A 16,208-nucleotide genomic window follows, 5' to 3' on the forward strand; every position below is an offset into this window, starting at 1 on the left:
TATATATATATATATATATATATATACAAAACACGGAAGGGAACTGCACTCTCATACCGGACCGGGTACACATCCTATGACCCTGCAACATGCTCAGCCCTGGGTGCCACTGGCACTCACAGGAAGCTGTGCTGTCCTCAGAGCCACAAGCAGTTAAACCCAGACAGGTCTGGGTGCAAGAACCATAGGGAAAATTACAAAACAAATTAATACAACACACAGAGAAAACCCAGCACTCACTTACAAGCTCTCAGCTAAGATTTAAAAGCAAAACTGGAAAGGTTAGTCCCCGCATCTGGCCAAATGGGACAAGCTCAGGTACCACGTCAAGGTCCTTTCCAATACCTGAGACCCTAAAACAGCCACACAATGCAAGCTTTCAAATCCAAACAAACTGAAAACAAAAAAAGGGTGCACAGGAATATGTAATCACCCTAGACATATACAAAACACGGAAGGGAACTGCACTCTCATACCGGACCGGGTACACATCCTATGACCCTGCAACATGCTCAGCCCTGAACATATTCCTGTGCACCCTTTTCTTTCGTGATTCAGATAGGAGAAAATTAGAAAGTTGCTTAAAATTGCATGCTCTATTATCAAATTTTCTTGATTCTCTTGGTATGTTTATTTGAAAAGCAAGAATGTAAGTTTAGATGCCGGCCCATTTTTGGTGAACAACCTAGGTTGTCCTTGCTGATTGGACAGCACCAATAAACAAGTGCTGTCCATGGTTCTGAACCAATAATTTGCTGGCTCCTTAGCTTAGATGCATTCTTTTTCAAATAAAAATAGCAAGAGAACAAAGAAGAAATGATAATGGAAGTAAATTAGAAAGTTTCTTAAAATTGCATGCTCTATCTGAATCATGAAAGAGAAAAAATTTGTGTTCAGTGTCCCTTTAACTAAACACAATATGCTAACAAAACATATCAAATATAGGCAACAATAATTCAAAAGCAAGGAGTCCCAAAATACAATAGACTAGCAAACAGCAGTCTTGGTATTGAAAACCCTTTTAGAGGCCTCTATTCCAGGGTTAAAATTTGCAAATCTTCCTGGAAGCAAAAATTGAAACATTTATGTCCCATAAGTTGATCTCCTAAGGCAGCCGCTATACAGCAAATAATCGGAGCCGTTATATTGAATTTAAAGATATTTGTATAGGCATCATATTAGAATAGCGGATCGTTGCACTTCATACCTAGCAATTACAGCTACTTATACACAGGGCGATTCACCTAAGATTTACTTAGGGTTGTAGATCCCATCAAGGCTGTTAAGCATATGTAAACGTGCAATACCTTAGTCCGTTAGTGCTTCATCTGTTTCTCAGTCTTAGCTCTGCTCTTCACAAGGCACTTAGTGGTGTAACCACGCCTTGTCACTTGTTGCTGTTGGCTAAAAAGCTTACCATTTAGGCTTTAATAATTGTGGGAACTCCAAAACTTCGGCAGAGAAGGTCAGCTGTTACCCCTCTGCTATACATGCAGCTACACGCGTTTCACCCATAAATCAACGGGATTCTTCCTCATTACATCACACTGGGGACAGTTCCAATATTTGTGCACTAACCAAGGCTTGCTTTGCATTTAACAGCTTTTGCCTGGCCATGAACTGCTATATACTAACTTTTCCGCTACTGACACAAAAAGGCAGCTACCTTTGCAGGATTTAATCTGTTTTTACAGGTTTTTTCACACTGGTCCATTGTCCTCTGTTATGAGGAAGGTATATATGTTATAACATTTATAATTTTGTTTGGTGCCATAACCGATTATGTTTTTTTAGTTTAAGATAATAAAGGGTATTTGTTTTCTTGCATTCAGTTTCTGAGCCTGACTTTGGTGCCAAAACTATCTATATCTTACGTTTGCTTAATGAGCGTGTCTGTGTATATGTTAACGTTAATAACATTAGTAGTTCACAAGCTTGCCATGTATGTTTTTTTCCATTAGAAGTTGAAAAATGCATTAAACAAACTACACAAGAGACTACCTGGAGTGTACATTCTGATTGTTTGCAGCAGAACCTAGCCAGTATCAGTGGCAGTATTTTTCTGATAAGCTTGGACGAATTAGAAGATTGTACCTGAGAATGAGTTCACTGCATTTACACGAGTTGGTTTATTGCATTTATACTCACATCCTATTGTAAGTTAATTTGTTCTTTTTGTATTTTTAGTCTGAGCCTGAAATCCAGCAAATGCCCCAGCTCCTGTCTGAGAACCCAGTTCCCAGTGACCTCCTGCTGGACAAGGCATCCTGTAAGTGCCCCTTGTAGGAAAGAGTTTGGCAGCCATGTTGTCTTGTGTGCTGTGATTATGAATGATGGGGTGTCTGAAAGAAGGACACTTTAGGTGTTAGTAGTCATGTGATTTTTGTTTTTACAAATGGCTACCAACATACTAACACTGCTATGTGACCAGTCTGTAGTAAGTCACATGCTTCACATTGGCAGGCATTAGTCTTCTAGAGCATGCTTCATGTTAGTGTCATTCATTTTGTGGCCTGTCTGTAGAGGAGTGTGCATTGTGTTACTGTCAGTAGTTGTGTGACCTGTCTGTAGAGGAGTGTGCATTATGTTACTGTCAGTAGTTGTGTGATCTCTCTGTAGAGGAGTGTGCATTGTGTTACTGTCAGTAGTTGTGTGATCTCTCTGTAGAGGAGTGTGCATTATGTTACTGTCAGTAGTTGTGTGACCTGTCTGTAGAGGAGTGTGCATTGTGTTACTGTCAGTAGTTGTGTGACCTGTCTGTACAGTGGAGCATTGTGTTACTGTCAGTAGTTGTATGACCTGTCTGTACAGTGGAGCATTGTGTTACTGTCAGTAGTTGTGTGGCCTGTCTGTAGAGGAGTGCGCATTGTGTTACTGTCAGTAGTATTGTGACCTGTCTGTAGAGGAGTGCGCATTGTGTTACTGTCAGTAGTATTGTGACCTGTCTGTAGAGGAGTGCGCATTGTGTTACTGTCAGTAGTTGTATGACCTGTCTGTACAGTGGAGCATTGTGTTACTGTCAGTAGTTGTGTGACCTGTCTGTAGAGGAGTGTGCATTATGTTACTGTCAGTAGTTGTGTGATCTCTCTGTAGAGGAGTGTGCATTGTGTTACTGTCAGTAGTTGTGTGACCTGTCTGTACAGTGGAGCATTGTGTTACTGTCAGTAGTTGTGTGACCTGTCTGTAGAGGAGTGTGCATTGTGTTACTTTCAGTAGTTGTATGACCTGTCTGTACAGTGGAGCATTGTGTTACTGTCAGTAGTTGTGTGGCCTGTCTGTAGAGGAGTGTGCATTGTGTTACTGTCAGTAGTATTGTGACCTGTCTGTAGAGGAGTGCGCATTGTGTTACTGTCAGTAGTTGTATGACCTGTCTGTACAGTGGAGCATTGTGTTACTGTCAGTAGTTGTGTGACCTGTCTGTACAGTGGAGCATTGTGTTACTGTCAGTAGTTGTGTGACCTGTCTGTAGAGGAGTGTGCATTGTGTTACTGTCAGTAGTTGTATGACCTGTCTGTAGAGGAGTGTGCATTATGTTACTGTCAGTAGTTGTGTGATCTCTCTGTAGAGGAGTGCGCATTGTGTTACTGTCAGTAGTTGTGTGACCTGTCTGTAGAGGAGTGTGCATTATGTTACTGTCAGTAGTTGTATGACCTGTCTGTAGAGGAGTGTGCATTATGTTACTGTCAGTAGTTGTGTGACCTGTCTGTAGAGGAGTGTGCATTGTGTTACTGTCAGTAGTTGTGTGACCTGTCTGTAGAGGAGTGTGCATTGTGTTACTGTCAGTAGTTGTGTGACCTGTCTGTAGAGGAGTGTGCATTGTGTTACTGTCAGTAGTTGTGTGACCTGTCTGTACAGTGGAGCATTGTGTTACTGTCAGTAGTTGTGTGACCTGTCTGTACAGTGGAGCATTGTGTTACTGTCAGTAGTTGTGTGACCTGTCTGTAGAGGAGTGCGCATTATGTTACTGTCAGTAGTTGTGTGACCTGTCTGTAGAGGAGTGCGCATTGTGTTGCTGTCAGTAGTTGTGTGACCTGTCTGTACAGTGGAGCATTGTGTTACTGTCAGTAGTTGTGTGACCTGTCTGTACAGTGGAGCATTGTGTTACTGTCAGTAGTTGTGTGACCTGTCTGTAGAGGAGTGCGCATTATGTTACTGTCAGTAGTTGTGTGACCTGTCTGTAGAGGAGTGCGCATTGTGTTGCTGTCAGTAGTTGTGTGACCTGTCTGTAGAGGAGTGTGCATTGTGTTACTGTCAGTAGTTGTGTGACCTGTCTGTACAGTGGAGCATTGTGTTACTGTCAGTAGTTGTGTGACCTGTCTGTACAGTGGAGCATTATGTTACTGTCAGTAGTTGTGTGACCTGTCTGTAGAGGAGTGTGCATTGTGTTACTGTCAGTAGTTGTGTGGCCTGTCTGTAGAGGAGTGCGCATTGTGTTACTGTCAGTAGTTGTGTGACCTGTCTGTACAGTGGAGCATTGTGTTACTGTCAGTAGTTGTGTGACCTGTCTGTAGAGGAGTGTGCATTATGTTACTGTCAGTAGTTGTGTGATCTCTCTGTAGAGGAGTGTGCATTATGTTACTGTCAGTAGTTGTGTGACCTGTCTATAGAGGAGTGCGCATTGTGTTACTGTCAGTAGTTGTGTGACCTGTCTGTAGAGGAGTGCGCATTGTGTTACTGTCAGTAGTTGTGTGACCTGTCTGTAGAGGAGTGTGCATTATGTTACTGTCAGTAGTTGTGTGACCTGTCTGTAGAGGAGTGTGCATTATGTTACTGTCAGTAGTTGTGTGACCTGTCTGTAGAGGAGTGTGCATTATGTTACTGTCAGTAGTTGTGTGACCTGTCTGTAGAGGAGTGCGCATTGTGTTACTGTCAGTAGTTGTGTGACCTGTCTGTAGAGGAGTGCGCATTGTGTTGCTGTCAGTAGTTGTGTGACCTGTCTGTAGAGGAGTGCGCATTGTGTTACTGTCAGTAGTTGTGTGACCTGTCTGTAGAGGAGTGCGCATTGTGTTACTGTCAGTAGTTGTGTGACCTGTCTGTAGAGGAGTGCGCATTATGTTACTGTCAGTAGTTGTGTGACCTGTCTGTAGAGGAGTGCGCATTATGTTACTGTCAGTAGTTGTGTGACCTGTCTGTAGAGGAGTGTGCATTATGTTACTGTCAGTAGTTGTGTGATCTCTCTGTAGAGGAGTGTGCATTGTGTTACTGTCAGTAGTTGTGTGATCTCTCTGTAGAGGAGTGTGCATTATGTTACTGTCAGTAGTTGTGTGACCTGTCTGTAGAGGAGTGTGCATTATGTTACTGTCAGTAGTTGTGTGACCTGTCTGTACAGATGATCATTGTGTTACTGTCAGTAGTTGTGTGACCTGTCTGTACAGTGGAGCATTATGTTACTGTCAGTAGTTGTGTGACCTGTCTGTAGAGGAGTGTGCATTGTGTTACTGTCAGTAGTTGTGTGACCTGTCTGTACAGTGGAGCATTGTGTTACTGTCAGTAGTTGTATGACCTGTCTGTACAGTGGAGCATTGTGTTACTGTCAGTAGTTGTGTGGCCTGTCTGTAGAGGAGTGCGCATTGTGTTACTGTCAGTAGTATTGTGACCTGTCTGTAGAGGAGTGCGCATTGTGTTACTGTCAGTAGTATTGTGACCTGTCTGTAGAGGAGTGCGCATTGTGTTACTGTCAGTAGTTGTATGACCTGTCTGTACAGTGGAGCATTGTGTTACTGTCAGTAGTTGTGTGACCTGTCTGTAGAGGAGTGTGCATTATGTTACTGTCAGTAGTTGTGTGATCTCTCTGTAGAGGAGTGTGCATTGTGTTACTGTCAGTAGTTGTGTGACCTGTCTGTACAGTGGAGCATTGTGTTACTGTCAGTAGTTGTGTGACCTGTCTGTAGAGGAGTGTGCATTGTGTTACTTTCAGTAGTTGTATGACCTGTCTGTACAGTGGAGCATTGTGTTACTGTCAGTAGTTGTGTGGCCTGTCTGTAGAGGAGTGTGCATTGTGTTACTGTCAGTAGTATTGTGACCTGTCTGTAGAGGAGTGCGCATTGTGTTACTGTCAGTAGTTGTATGACCTGTCTGTACAGTGGAGCATTGTGTTACTGTCAGTAGTTGTGTGACCTGTCTGTACAGTGGAGCATTGTGTTACTGTCAGTAGTTGTGTGACCTGTCTGTAGAGGAGTGTGCATTGTGTTACTGTCAGTAGTTGTATGACCTGTCTGTAGAGGAGTGTGCATTATGTTACTGTCAGTAGTTGTGTGATCTCTCTGTAGAGGAGTGCGCATTGTGTTACTGTCAGTAGTTGTGTGACCTGTCTGTAGAGGAGTGTGCATTATGTTACTGTCAGTAGTTGTGTGACCTGTCTGTAGAGGAGTGTGCATTATGTTACTGTCAGTAGTTGTGTGACCTGTCTGTAGAGGAGTGTGCATTGTGTTACTGTCAGTAGTTGTGTGACCTGTCTGTAGAGGAGTGTGCATTGTGTTACTGTCAGTAGTTGTGTGACCTGTCTGTACAGTGGAGCATTGTGTTACTGTCAGTAGTTGTGTGACCTGTCTGTACAGTGGAGCATTGTGTTACTGTCAGTAGTTGTGTGACCTGTCTGTAGAGGAGTGCGCATTATGTTACTGTCAGTAGTTGTGTGACCTGTCTGTAGAGGAGTGCGCATTGTGTTGCTGTCAGTAGTTGTGTGACCTGTCTGTACAGTGGAGCATTGTGTTACTGTCAGTAGTTGTGTGACCTGTCTGTACAGTGGAGCATTGTGTTACTGTCAGTAGTTGTGTGACCTGTCTGTAGAGGAGTGCGCATTATGTTACTGTCAGTAGTTGTGTGACCTGTCTGTAGAGGAGTGCGCATTGTGTTGCTGTCAGTAGTTGTGTGACCTGTCTGTAGAGGAGTGTGCATTGTGTTACTGTCAGTAGTTGTGTGACCTGTCTGTACAGTGGAGCATTGTGTTACTGTCAGTAGTTGTGTGACCTGTCTGTACAGTGGAGCATTATGTTACTGTCAGTAGTTGTGTGACCTGTCTGTAGAGGAGTGTGCATTGTGTTACTGTCAGTAGTTGTGTGGCCTGTCTGTAGAGGAGTGCGCATTGTGTTACTGTCAGTAGTTGTGTGACCTGTCTGTACAGTGGAGCATTGTGTTACTGTCAGTAGTTGTGTGACCTGTCTGTAGAGGAGTGTGCATTATGTTACTGTCAGTAGTTGTGTGATCTCTCTGTAGAGGAGTGTGCATTATGTTACTGTCAGTAGTTGTGTGACCTGTCTATAGAGGAGTGCGCATTGTGTTACTGTCAGTAGTTGTGTGACCTGTCTGTAGAGGAGTGCGCATTGTGTTACTGTCAGTAGTTGTGTGACCTGTCTGTAGAGGAGTGTGCATTATGTTACTGTCAGTAGTTGTGTGACCTGTCTGTAGAGGAGTGTGCATTATGTTACTGTCAGTAGTTGTGTGACCTGTCTGTAGAGGAGTGTGCATTATGTTACTGTCAGTAGTTGTGTGACCTGTCTGTAGAGGAGTGCGCATTGTGTTACTGTCAGTAGTTGTGTGACCTGTCTGTAGAGGAGTGCGCATTGTGTTGCTGTCAGTAGTTGTGTGACCTGTCTGTAGAGGAGTGCGCATTGTGTTACTGTCAGTAGTTGTGTGACCTGTCTGTAGAGGAGTGCGCATTGTGTTACTGTCAGTAGTTGTGTGACCTGTCTGTAGAGGAGTGCGCATTATGTTACTGTCAGTAGTTGTGTGACCTGTCTGTAGAGGAGTGCGCATTGTGTTACTGTCAGTAGTTGTGTGACCTGTCTGTAGAGGAGTGCGCATTGTGTTACTGTCAGTAGTTGTGTGACCTGTCTGTAGAGGAGTGCGCATTATGTTACTGTCAGTAGTTGTGTGACCTGTCTGTAGAGGAGTGCGCATTATGTTACTGTCAGTAGTTGTGTGACCTGTCTGTAGAGGAGTGCGCATTATGTTACTGTCAGTAGTTGTGTGACCTGTCTGTAGAGGAGTGCGCATTGTGTTACTGTCAGTAGTTGTGTGACCTGTCTGTACAGAGGAGCTTTGTGTTACTGTTACATTTTTTGGAAGCTGGAGCTGGTTGTCTTGTGCCTGTTGTTCGGGCGGTATGGTAACCTTATACTTTATCTTTATTAAATAATCGTTCCACCTGAAGGAATTGTTTAGGATGGGGATGTTATAATGTGTAATATTGTATCATTATTTTATAGTCTGTGTATATAAACTAATTAGTGTCCTGCTTTATCTACAGCTGATATTGTGTCCTCAGAACCCACTGGAGAAGATTTGTGGCAGAGCAGATCTGGCCTGTTGGATGGAATGAACCGTCTCACTGGTTGCTTCTCAGTGTAGGTCATTGTGGTGTTCATTCACCAGCTGCTATTTGTGTCATGTCAGTTGTGTGTATGACACTCACCAGCTGCTATTTGTGTCATGTCAGTTGTGTGTATGACACTCACCAGCTGCTATTTGTGTCATGTCAGTTGTGTTTATGACGCTCACCAGCTGCTGTCTGTGTCATGTCAGTTGTGTGTATGACACTCACCAGCTGCTATTTGTGTCATGTCAGTTGTGTTTATGACGCTCACCAGCTGCTGTCTGTGTCATGTCAGTTGTGTGTACGAGGCTCACCAGCTGCTGTCTGTGTCATGTCAGTTGTGTGTACGACGCTCACCAGCTGCAGTTTGTGTCATGTCAGTTGTGTGTATGACGCTCACCAACTGCTGTCTGTGTCATTTCAGTTGTGTGTGTGACGGTTACCAACTGCTGTCTGTGTCATTTCAGTTGCGTGTATGAGGCTCACCAGCTGCTGTTTGTGTCATGTCAGTTGTGTGTGTGACGGTTACCAACTGCTGTCTGTGTCATTTCAGTTGTGTGTGTGACGGTTACCAACTGCTGTCTGTGTCATTTCAGTTGCGTGTACGACGCTCACCAGCTGCAGTTTGTGTCATGTCAGTTGTGTGTATGACGCTCACCAACTGCTGTCTGTGTCATTTCAGTTGTGTGTGTGACGGTTACCAACTGCTGTCTGTGTCATTTCAGTTGCGTGTATGAGGCTCACCAGCTGCTGTTTGTGTCATTTCAGTTGTGTGTACGACGCTTATTAGCTGCTGTCTGTGTCATGTCAGTTGTGTGTGTGACGGTTACCAACTGCTGTCTGTGTCATTTCAGTTGCGTGTATGAGGCTCACCAGCTGCTGTTTGTGTCATGTCAGTTGTGTGTACGACGCTCACCAGCTGCTGTTTGTGTCATGTCAGTTGTGTGTGTGACGGTTACCAGCTGCTGTTTGTGTCATGTCAGTTGTGTGTATGACGCTCACCAACTGCTGTCTGTGTCATTTCAGTTGTGTGTATGACGCTCACCAGCTGCTGTCTGTGTCATTTCAGTTGTGTGTGTGACGGTTACCAACTGCTGTCTGTGTCATTTCAGTTGCGTGTATGAGGCTCACCAGCTGCTGTCTGTCATTTCAGTTGTGTGTGTGATGCTCATTAGCTGCTGTTTGTGTCATGTCAGTTGTGTGTGTGACGGTTACCAGCTGCTGTTTGTGTCATGTCAGTTGTGTGTGTGACGATTACCAGCTGCTGTTTGTCATGTCAGTTGTGTGTGTGACGGTTAACAGCTGCTCTTTGTGTCATGTCAGTTGTGTGTACGACGCTCACCAGCTGCTGTTTGTGTCATGTCAGTTGTGTGTGTGACGGTTACCAGCTGCTGTTTGTGTCATGTCAGTTGTGTGTGTGACGATTACCAGCTGCTGTTTGTGTCATGTCAGTTGTGTGTGTGACGGTTAACAGCTGCTCTTTGTGTCAGTTGTGTGTACGACGCTCACCAGCTGCTGTTTGTGTCATGTCAGTTGTGTGTGTGACGGTTACCAGCTGCTGTTTGTGTCATGTCAGTTGTGTGTGTGACGATTACCAGCTGCTGTTTGTGTCATGTCAGTTGTGTGTGTGACGGTTACCAGCTGCTGTTTGTGTCATGTCAGTTGTGTGTGTGACGGTTAACAGCTGCTCTTTGTGTCATGTCAGTTGTGTGTACGATGCTCACCAGCTGCTGTTTGTGTCATGTCGGTTGTATGTACGACGCTAACCAGCTGCTGTCTGTGTCATGTCAGTTGTGTGTACGACGCTCACCAGCTGCTGTCTGTGTCATGTCGGTTGTATGTACGACGCTCACCAGCTGCTGTCTGTGTCATGTCAGTTGTGTGTGTGACGATTACCAGCTGCTGTTTGTGTCATGTCAGTTGTGTGTGTGACGGTTAACAGCTGCTCTTTGTGTCATGTCAGTTGTGTGTACAACGCTCAACAGCTACTGTTTGTGTCATGTCGGTTGTATGTACGATGCTAACCAGCTGCTGTTTGTGTCATGTCAGTTGTGTGTACGACGCTCACCAGCTGCTGTCTGTGTCATGTCAGTTGTGTGTACGACGCTCACCAGCTGCTGTTTGTGTCATGTCGGTTGTATGTACGACGCTAACCAGCTGCTGTTTGTGTCATGTAAGTTGTGTGTGCAAGATGCCCGGGCATTCCCTATATATAATGTTACCCTCTGCTGTGTGCATTTTCCTTCCTGTTGTCTCACACTGGGATGTTCTGTGTTTGCCAGGAACACCAGCTGGCTCCTGAGTGCCACCCTTGTGCTCTCGGTGCTCGTCCTTCTCTGGATTTGTTGTGCTACAGTTGCTACTGCAAGCGATCAGTACATACCGACTGAGGTAAGTGCTACCAATAGTGACTCCTGTCAGACTAGTGTGTAAGCCAGGGGTTATTAAAGGATTCAACTAATTAAATGTGAGATTAATGGAGTCCTGACGACACAGACAGGTGACGTCAGAGAGTGAGGACAAGTTGCTATGTGACCTCTCAGTATAGACATTATAGTATGGGAAGAAATATATAAAATGTTTACCAGAAATACTTAAAGGGATGTTATACTGTATAATGAAAATATAAAGACATTACAATATACATGTATTATTTACTTTGACTGATGTTACTGTAGAGCAGCTTTAACAAATTTTGCTTTATTTTTTCTTATTTTCCTCCCAGTCTCCTCTCCTATTTCTACTCTTAAAGGGATATAAAGGTTAACACTGAATTGTGTGTAGGTGTACTGAAATTTTAATCAGAATATTTTTTAATTTTTTTTTTAATTATATATTTTTTTAAATTATACTTTCTTTAGCAAATATAATTGTAAGAATTATGACTGTTTTATGTGGCATATGCACATATTCTGTGAGTGCCCCGTGCACCAGCATTAACCCTTTGATGACAGGGTTAATTTGTCTACATCGGAACAACGTTCGGATGTAAACAAATTGAAATCCCGTGATTGTGTGCACGATTTCAGTGATGGGATCGGGTCAGGGGGGCGTCTCTATGACGCTAGGCATGCCCTCTAGACCGCAACCGCATCCTGGAAGCGCCATTGGCTTCAGGTCAGCCAAATGGTTAGGACGGTTTCGTCCTAATGGCTCTAAAGCCCAGCACGGTTAGGACGGAATAGAATGTCATAAATGCGCTAAAAGGTTAAAACACCACATCATCGGCAGTGGCTTTTATGACACAAATATTTACTGGCTCAATACACATCATTGCCAGCTCTCTTAGCAAGTATGGTGTTTGAATCCTTACCCTCTAGTCCCACATAACATATGTAAGTATACCATTGAAACAATAACTTTTACTAGAATTATTTTTTTCTTATGGAAGTATAATAATAATAATAATACATCTATTTAAAACTGAAATTCATGCAAATTTCCGTTTTTTTAACCTTTTTAAGGTGGATTATCAGTATAACTGCTGATGACAGACAGTCTTTGGTTATCATAGCACTGAGGATACTAGAGGGAAGATTTATCAAGCTTTTTTTAGGTGTTGTGATGCATAAGTGAGCCAACAACCACAAATGTATCTTCTTTATCCACTCTGCAACCTTAGAGATGGCAGAATAAATCACCCCAACACTCACTCGTTCAGGGTGATTGACATGCCCTGCTCACACTCAATTAGCTGAACGAGTGGAGGTGGCAACTGAGAACTTGTCCACCTGCAAACTTGATAAATTTTCCACTGGGTGGTTTAGGTGCAGAACAGAAATCAAAAATATCTGTTTGCACAGTAAGGTTGCCTTTCCATACCTATGAAAGTGTGAGCGTGTAAGTATATGAATGTGTCATATATTACTGTAAGCATATGCATTTGTGTATGTGTGTGTATATGTATGTGTGTGTATATATATATATATATATATATATATATATATATATGTATATGTATATATATGTATATATATATATATATATATATATATATATATATATATATATATATATATATATATATATATATATATACATATACAGGTGGCCCTCGTTTTACAACGGTTCAATTTACACCGTTTCAGAATAACAACCTTTTTTTCCAGTCATGTGACTGCTATTGAAAAGTATTGAGAAGCAGTGCATTTATTAAAATAGCCAGTAGATGGAGCTGTCCGCTTGTGTTGCAGCAAAGCCAAGCAAGCTGAAATTAATCAGTTTAACCAGACCTGAACTATCGAGCAGATTTCAAAGGAACAAGATCTTCCTGTCTATAAATAAGTCCAGATTGGAATGCATAGAAATAACTGTTTGCAGAAAAATGCAAGTGAAGTCTGTGTTGTGTGATTATTTTATTAGGTTTATAATGCTGTTTAGCAAATGTTTTTCTTCATTTATCTTAGTTTAATTATATATTCTGTGTTGTGTGATTATTTTATTAGGTTTATGATGCTGTTTAGCATGTAAAGTCTTCATTTCAAAGCTTTAAAAATAATGTATTAGGTGTTACTTATGACAATTTTGAGAGGGGCCTGTAACCTAACTCCCTCACTTCCCATTGACTTACATTATAAACTGGGTTTCAATTTACAACGGTTTCGATTTACAACCATTCCTTCTGGAACCTAACCCCGGCGTAAACTGAGGGCTACCTGTATGTGTGTGTGTATATATATATATATATATATATATATATATATATATATATATATATATATATATATATATATTACATCATTCTAAATTGGAAATTAGAAATTAATTTGGGTCTGTTTAAAAAAAAAAAAAAAAAAGTTTAACTATAAATATTTTAAAAGAATCAGTGCTAAACTACCTACATGGAAGACAATAGGATCCTTTCTGTTTCCCCTACTGCTTTTGTATAAACCACAATATCTTTTTTTACACCATATACATAATCATACTTGTGATTTGTTAGCAAGCATCCCTTTGTACTAGGGGACAGGAGTCATCTGCACTGTCGTATGAACAAAATATTGTTTGGCGCTGTCGCAAAATGCATATTAGGGTTATATATGGGACAGGGTTTGATGTGTGAAGGCCGCCGTGTGCTTTTTCTGTTGACAGGAATGAAAATTTCATGATTTTCTGATTTAAATTACAGGAAAGGGGGCAAAGTAAATAATGAAAATTATATTTTAATGTGTATAATTAAACATTTTATGTTACAATCTTAGTGTCCCTTTAACAATATGTGATGCACATAAGGTGTACGGTTAAAGCCACATTATAAAAATGCATTTTTCTTGCAGAAGCTGAGTATTTACGGGGATTTGGAATACCTGAATGACCAGAAGCTTCACAGATACTCCCCCTCAGCATTGGTGGTTGTACACTCAAATCACAATGAAGAGGAGGCAGGACCGCTTCCAGCCAAGATGGACCTAACCAAGTCTGCTCTATAAGGTCGCTCCTGCCGCACCTTTTGTCACCTTCTAGAAGCCTGAAGAATTTGTGCAGCTTATGGATGAAGTCTCAGATTGCATTAAAAGCGTTAACACTTTGAACTTATACGTTCCTTGTGGGTCTGAGAGTAAGAATCTCTTATCAGTTCTGGTAAAAGTGCTGTCCAGCATAAGGCAAATTAATCAACCTATCATAGCTCCTTTGCATTGATTTTATTTCTAATTTTGGCTCTGGCAGGAGTGGACGAGCACCCTGATGTGCCCATATCCTGCTACATATGAAAAAGTGCCTACTGGAGCCGGGGTGAGGTTTACAATATGGGGTTATAAAGTGCAATCTGGGGCCACTAGTAGTGGGTAATGAACATAATCTTATTGAACAGAAACTGTAGTTCTATTTAGTTATGGAGTTAGATGCTAATGAGTTTACACTGATTATGTGCTGCTGGGAGGGGGGTGTAATAAACATATGGTGTATAGTGCTTCAGAAACCTCATTATCCCATCTGTTGTATGATTGTACTGGATAAGTAAGGACTGGAGTGTAGTGCAGAAAGTCCTGTTGTTGCTAGGTCTGCTGTCTGTTCTGCTTGTGTCACTCTAGAGTGTCTATACTGCTCTTCCCCAAAGGATTTACTGGGTGATGATTTCATCATGATTTCACACAATCTTAAATATCATCTGTGGGTTTAAATATATTTGGGTTTAACAAGTCGTGTGTATTTCTGTTTACATGTTTTTATTATTTTTTTACTCATTTATTGCTCAACAAAACAAATATACCACAAAATAGGACGACTGTCCCAGAGTAAAATGCAAAATGATTACCGATCTCGGGTCAACAATTTTAAAAGCTGACATTTATAGGTTTTGTATTTGAGTAAAAGGAACATTTTTTTTTGTTCTATAAACTACTGGCAACATTTCTCCCAAATTCCAAATAAAAATATTGTCATTTAAAGCATTTATTTGCAGAAAAAGACAACTGGTCAAAATAACAAAAGTGAAGCAGTGTTTTCAGACTTCGAATAATGCAAAGATAAGTTCATATTCATTTTTAAACACAATACTAATGTTTTAACCGAGTTCAGAAATTGATATTTAATGAAATAACCCTGATTTTCAATCATAACTTTCATGCACCGTGGCAAGCTTTCCACCAGTCTTTCACATTACTGTTGGGTGATTTTATGCCACTCTGGGAATGCAAAAATTCAAGCAGCTCAGCTTTGTTTGATGGCTTGTGACCATCCATCTTCCTCTAAATCACATTCCAGAGGTTTTCAATGGGGTTCAGGCAGTGGCGTATTTAGGTTTTATGCTGCCCTAGGCACTCAAAATTCTGCGCCCCCACCACCACCCTAGCTTTTAGACCTTTTTCAGTCTTGATATTTTTTAGTCTGGGTGTTTCATGACATTTTTTTTATTTCATGGCATTACCAAAGTAAATATTCACCACCGCTAGCAAAACACTTGCATACACTCAGGTGGGTTGAATTGAGCCGGCATGCACCTCAAAAGGTTTGGAGGGAGAGAAAAAAGGGAGAAAGTGAAAATGGAGGGAGAGGACAGAAAGAAAGGAGGGAGATGAGAAAAACACACAGACTCTCTTTCTTATTGTGTGACACACACTTTCACTCACAAACTCTTACGTTCTGCTACCATTACCCCTATATTCACACAAATTTTCAACCTCTCCCTCAGCACCGGTATATTTCCCTCATCTCTGAAACATGCACTGGTCACACCTATCCTCAAAAAAACCTTTTGCATCTGTGACACAGCCCTCTTGTGGCTCTCTTCCTACCTGTCAAACCGTACCTTTTAGTGTAGCCTTCTCTGGGGCTCCTCTTCCCCGTCACCACTTTCTGTCGGAGTACCGCAAGGTTCTATCCTCTGTCCCCTTCTCTTCTCAATCTACATGTCATCACTTGGTTTGTTAATAAAGTCCCACAGTTTCCAATATCATTTGTATGCCGATGACACCCAAATCTACTTCTCTGCACCAGACCTATCTCCTTCCTTGCTAACCGTGTCACTAACCGTCTTTCTCACATCTCTTCCTGGATGTCCTCTCACTACCTCAAGCTAAATCTCTCCAAAACTGAGCTCCTTATTTCTTTCATGTAATTAACAAGAGTCCATGAGCTAGTGACGTATGGGATATACATTCCTACCAGGAGGGGCAAAGTTTCCCAAACCTTAAAATGCCTATAAATACACCCCTCACCACACCCACAAATCAGTTTTACAAACTTTGCCTCCAAGGGAGGTGGTGAAGTAAGTTTGTGCTAGATTCTACGTTGATATGCGCTCCGCAGCAAGTTGGAGCCCGGTTTTCCTCTCAGCGTGCAGTGAATGTCAGAGGGATGTGAGGAGAGTATTGCCTATTGAATGCAGTGATCTCCTTCTACGGGGTCTATTTCATAAGGTTCTCTGTTATCGGTCGTAGAGATTCATCTCTTA

The 16,208-nt window shown here is 42.0% G+C and overlaps 1 protein-coding gene across 1 annotated transcript in view; it reads left to right on the plus strand.

Annotated features, from left to right (window-relative positions):
* Window positions 1-14,706, plus strand: part of TMEM59 (transmembrane protein 59) — a 28,795-nt gene extending 14,089 nt beyond the window's left edge. The window contains exons 5-8 of the mRNA XM_053693439.1: window positions 2,188-2,269; window positions 8,249-8,345; window positions 10,597-10,705; window positions 13,591-14,706. Of these exons, the coding sequence (XP_053549414.1) occupies window positions 2,188-2,269; window positions 8,249-8,345; window positions 10,597-10,705; window positions 13,591-13,743 (441 nt within the window). The 3' untranslated portion in view covers window positions 13,744-14,706. The remainder of the gene's footprint in view (window positions 1-2,187; window positions 2,270-8,248; window positions 8,346-10,596; window positions 10,706-13,590) is intronic.
* The last annotated feature ends 1,502 nt before the right edge of the window (window positions 14,707-16,208 follow it).

This window comes from Bombina bombina, chromosome 10 (genome assembly GCF_027579735.1).
Source record: "Bombina bombina isolate aBomBom1 chromosome 10, aBomBom1.pri, whole genome shotgun sequence".
In the NCBI taxonomy this organism is placed as follows: Eukaryota; Metazoa; Chordata; class Amphibia; order Anura; family Bombinatoridae; genus Bombina; species Bombina bombina.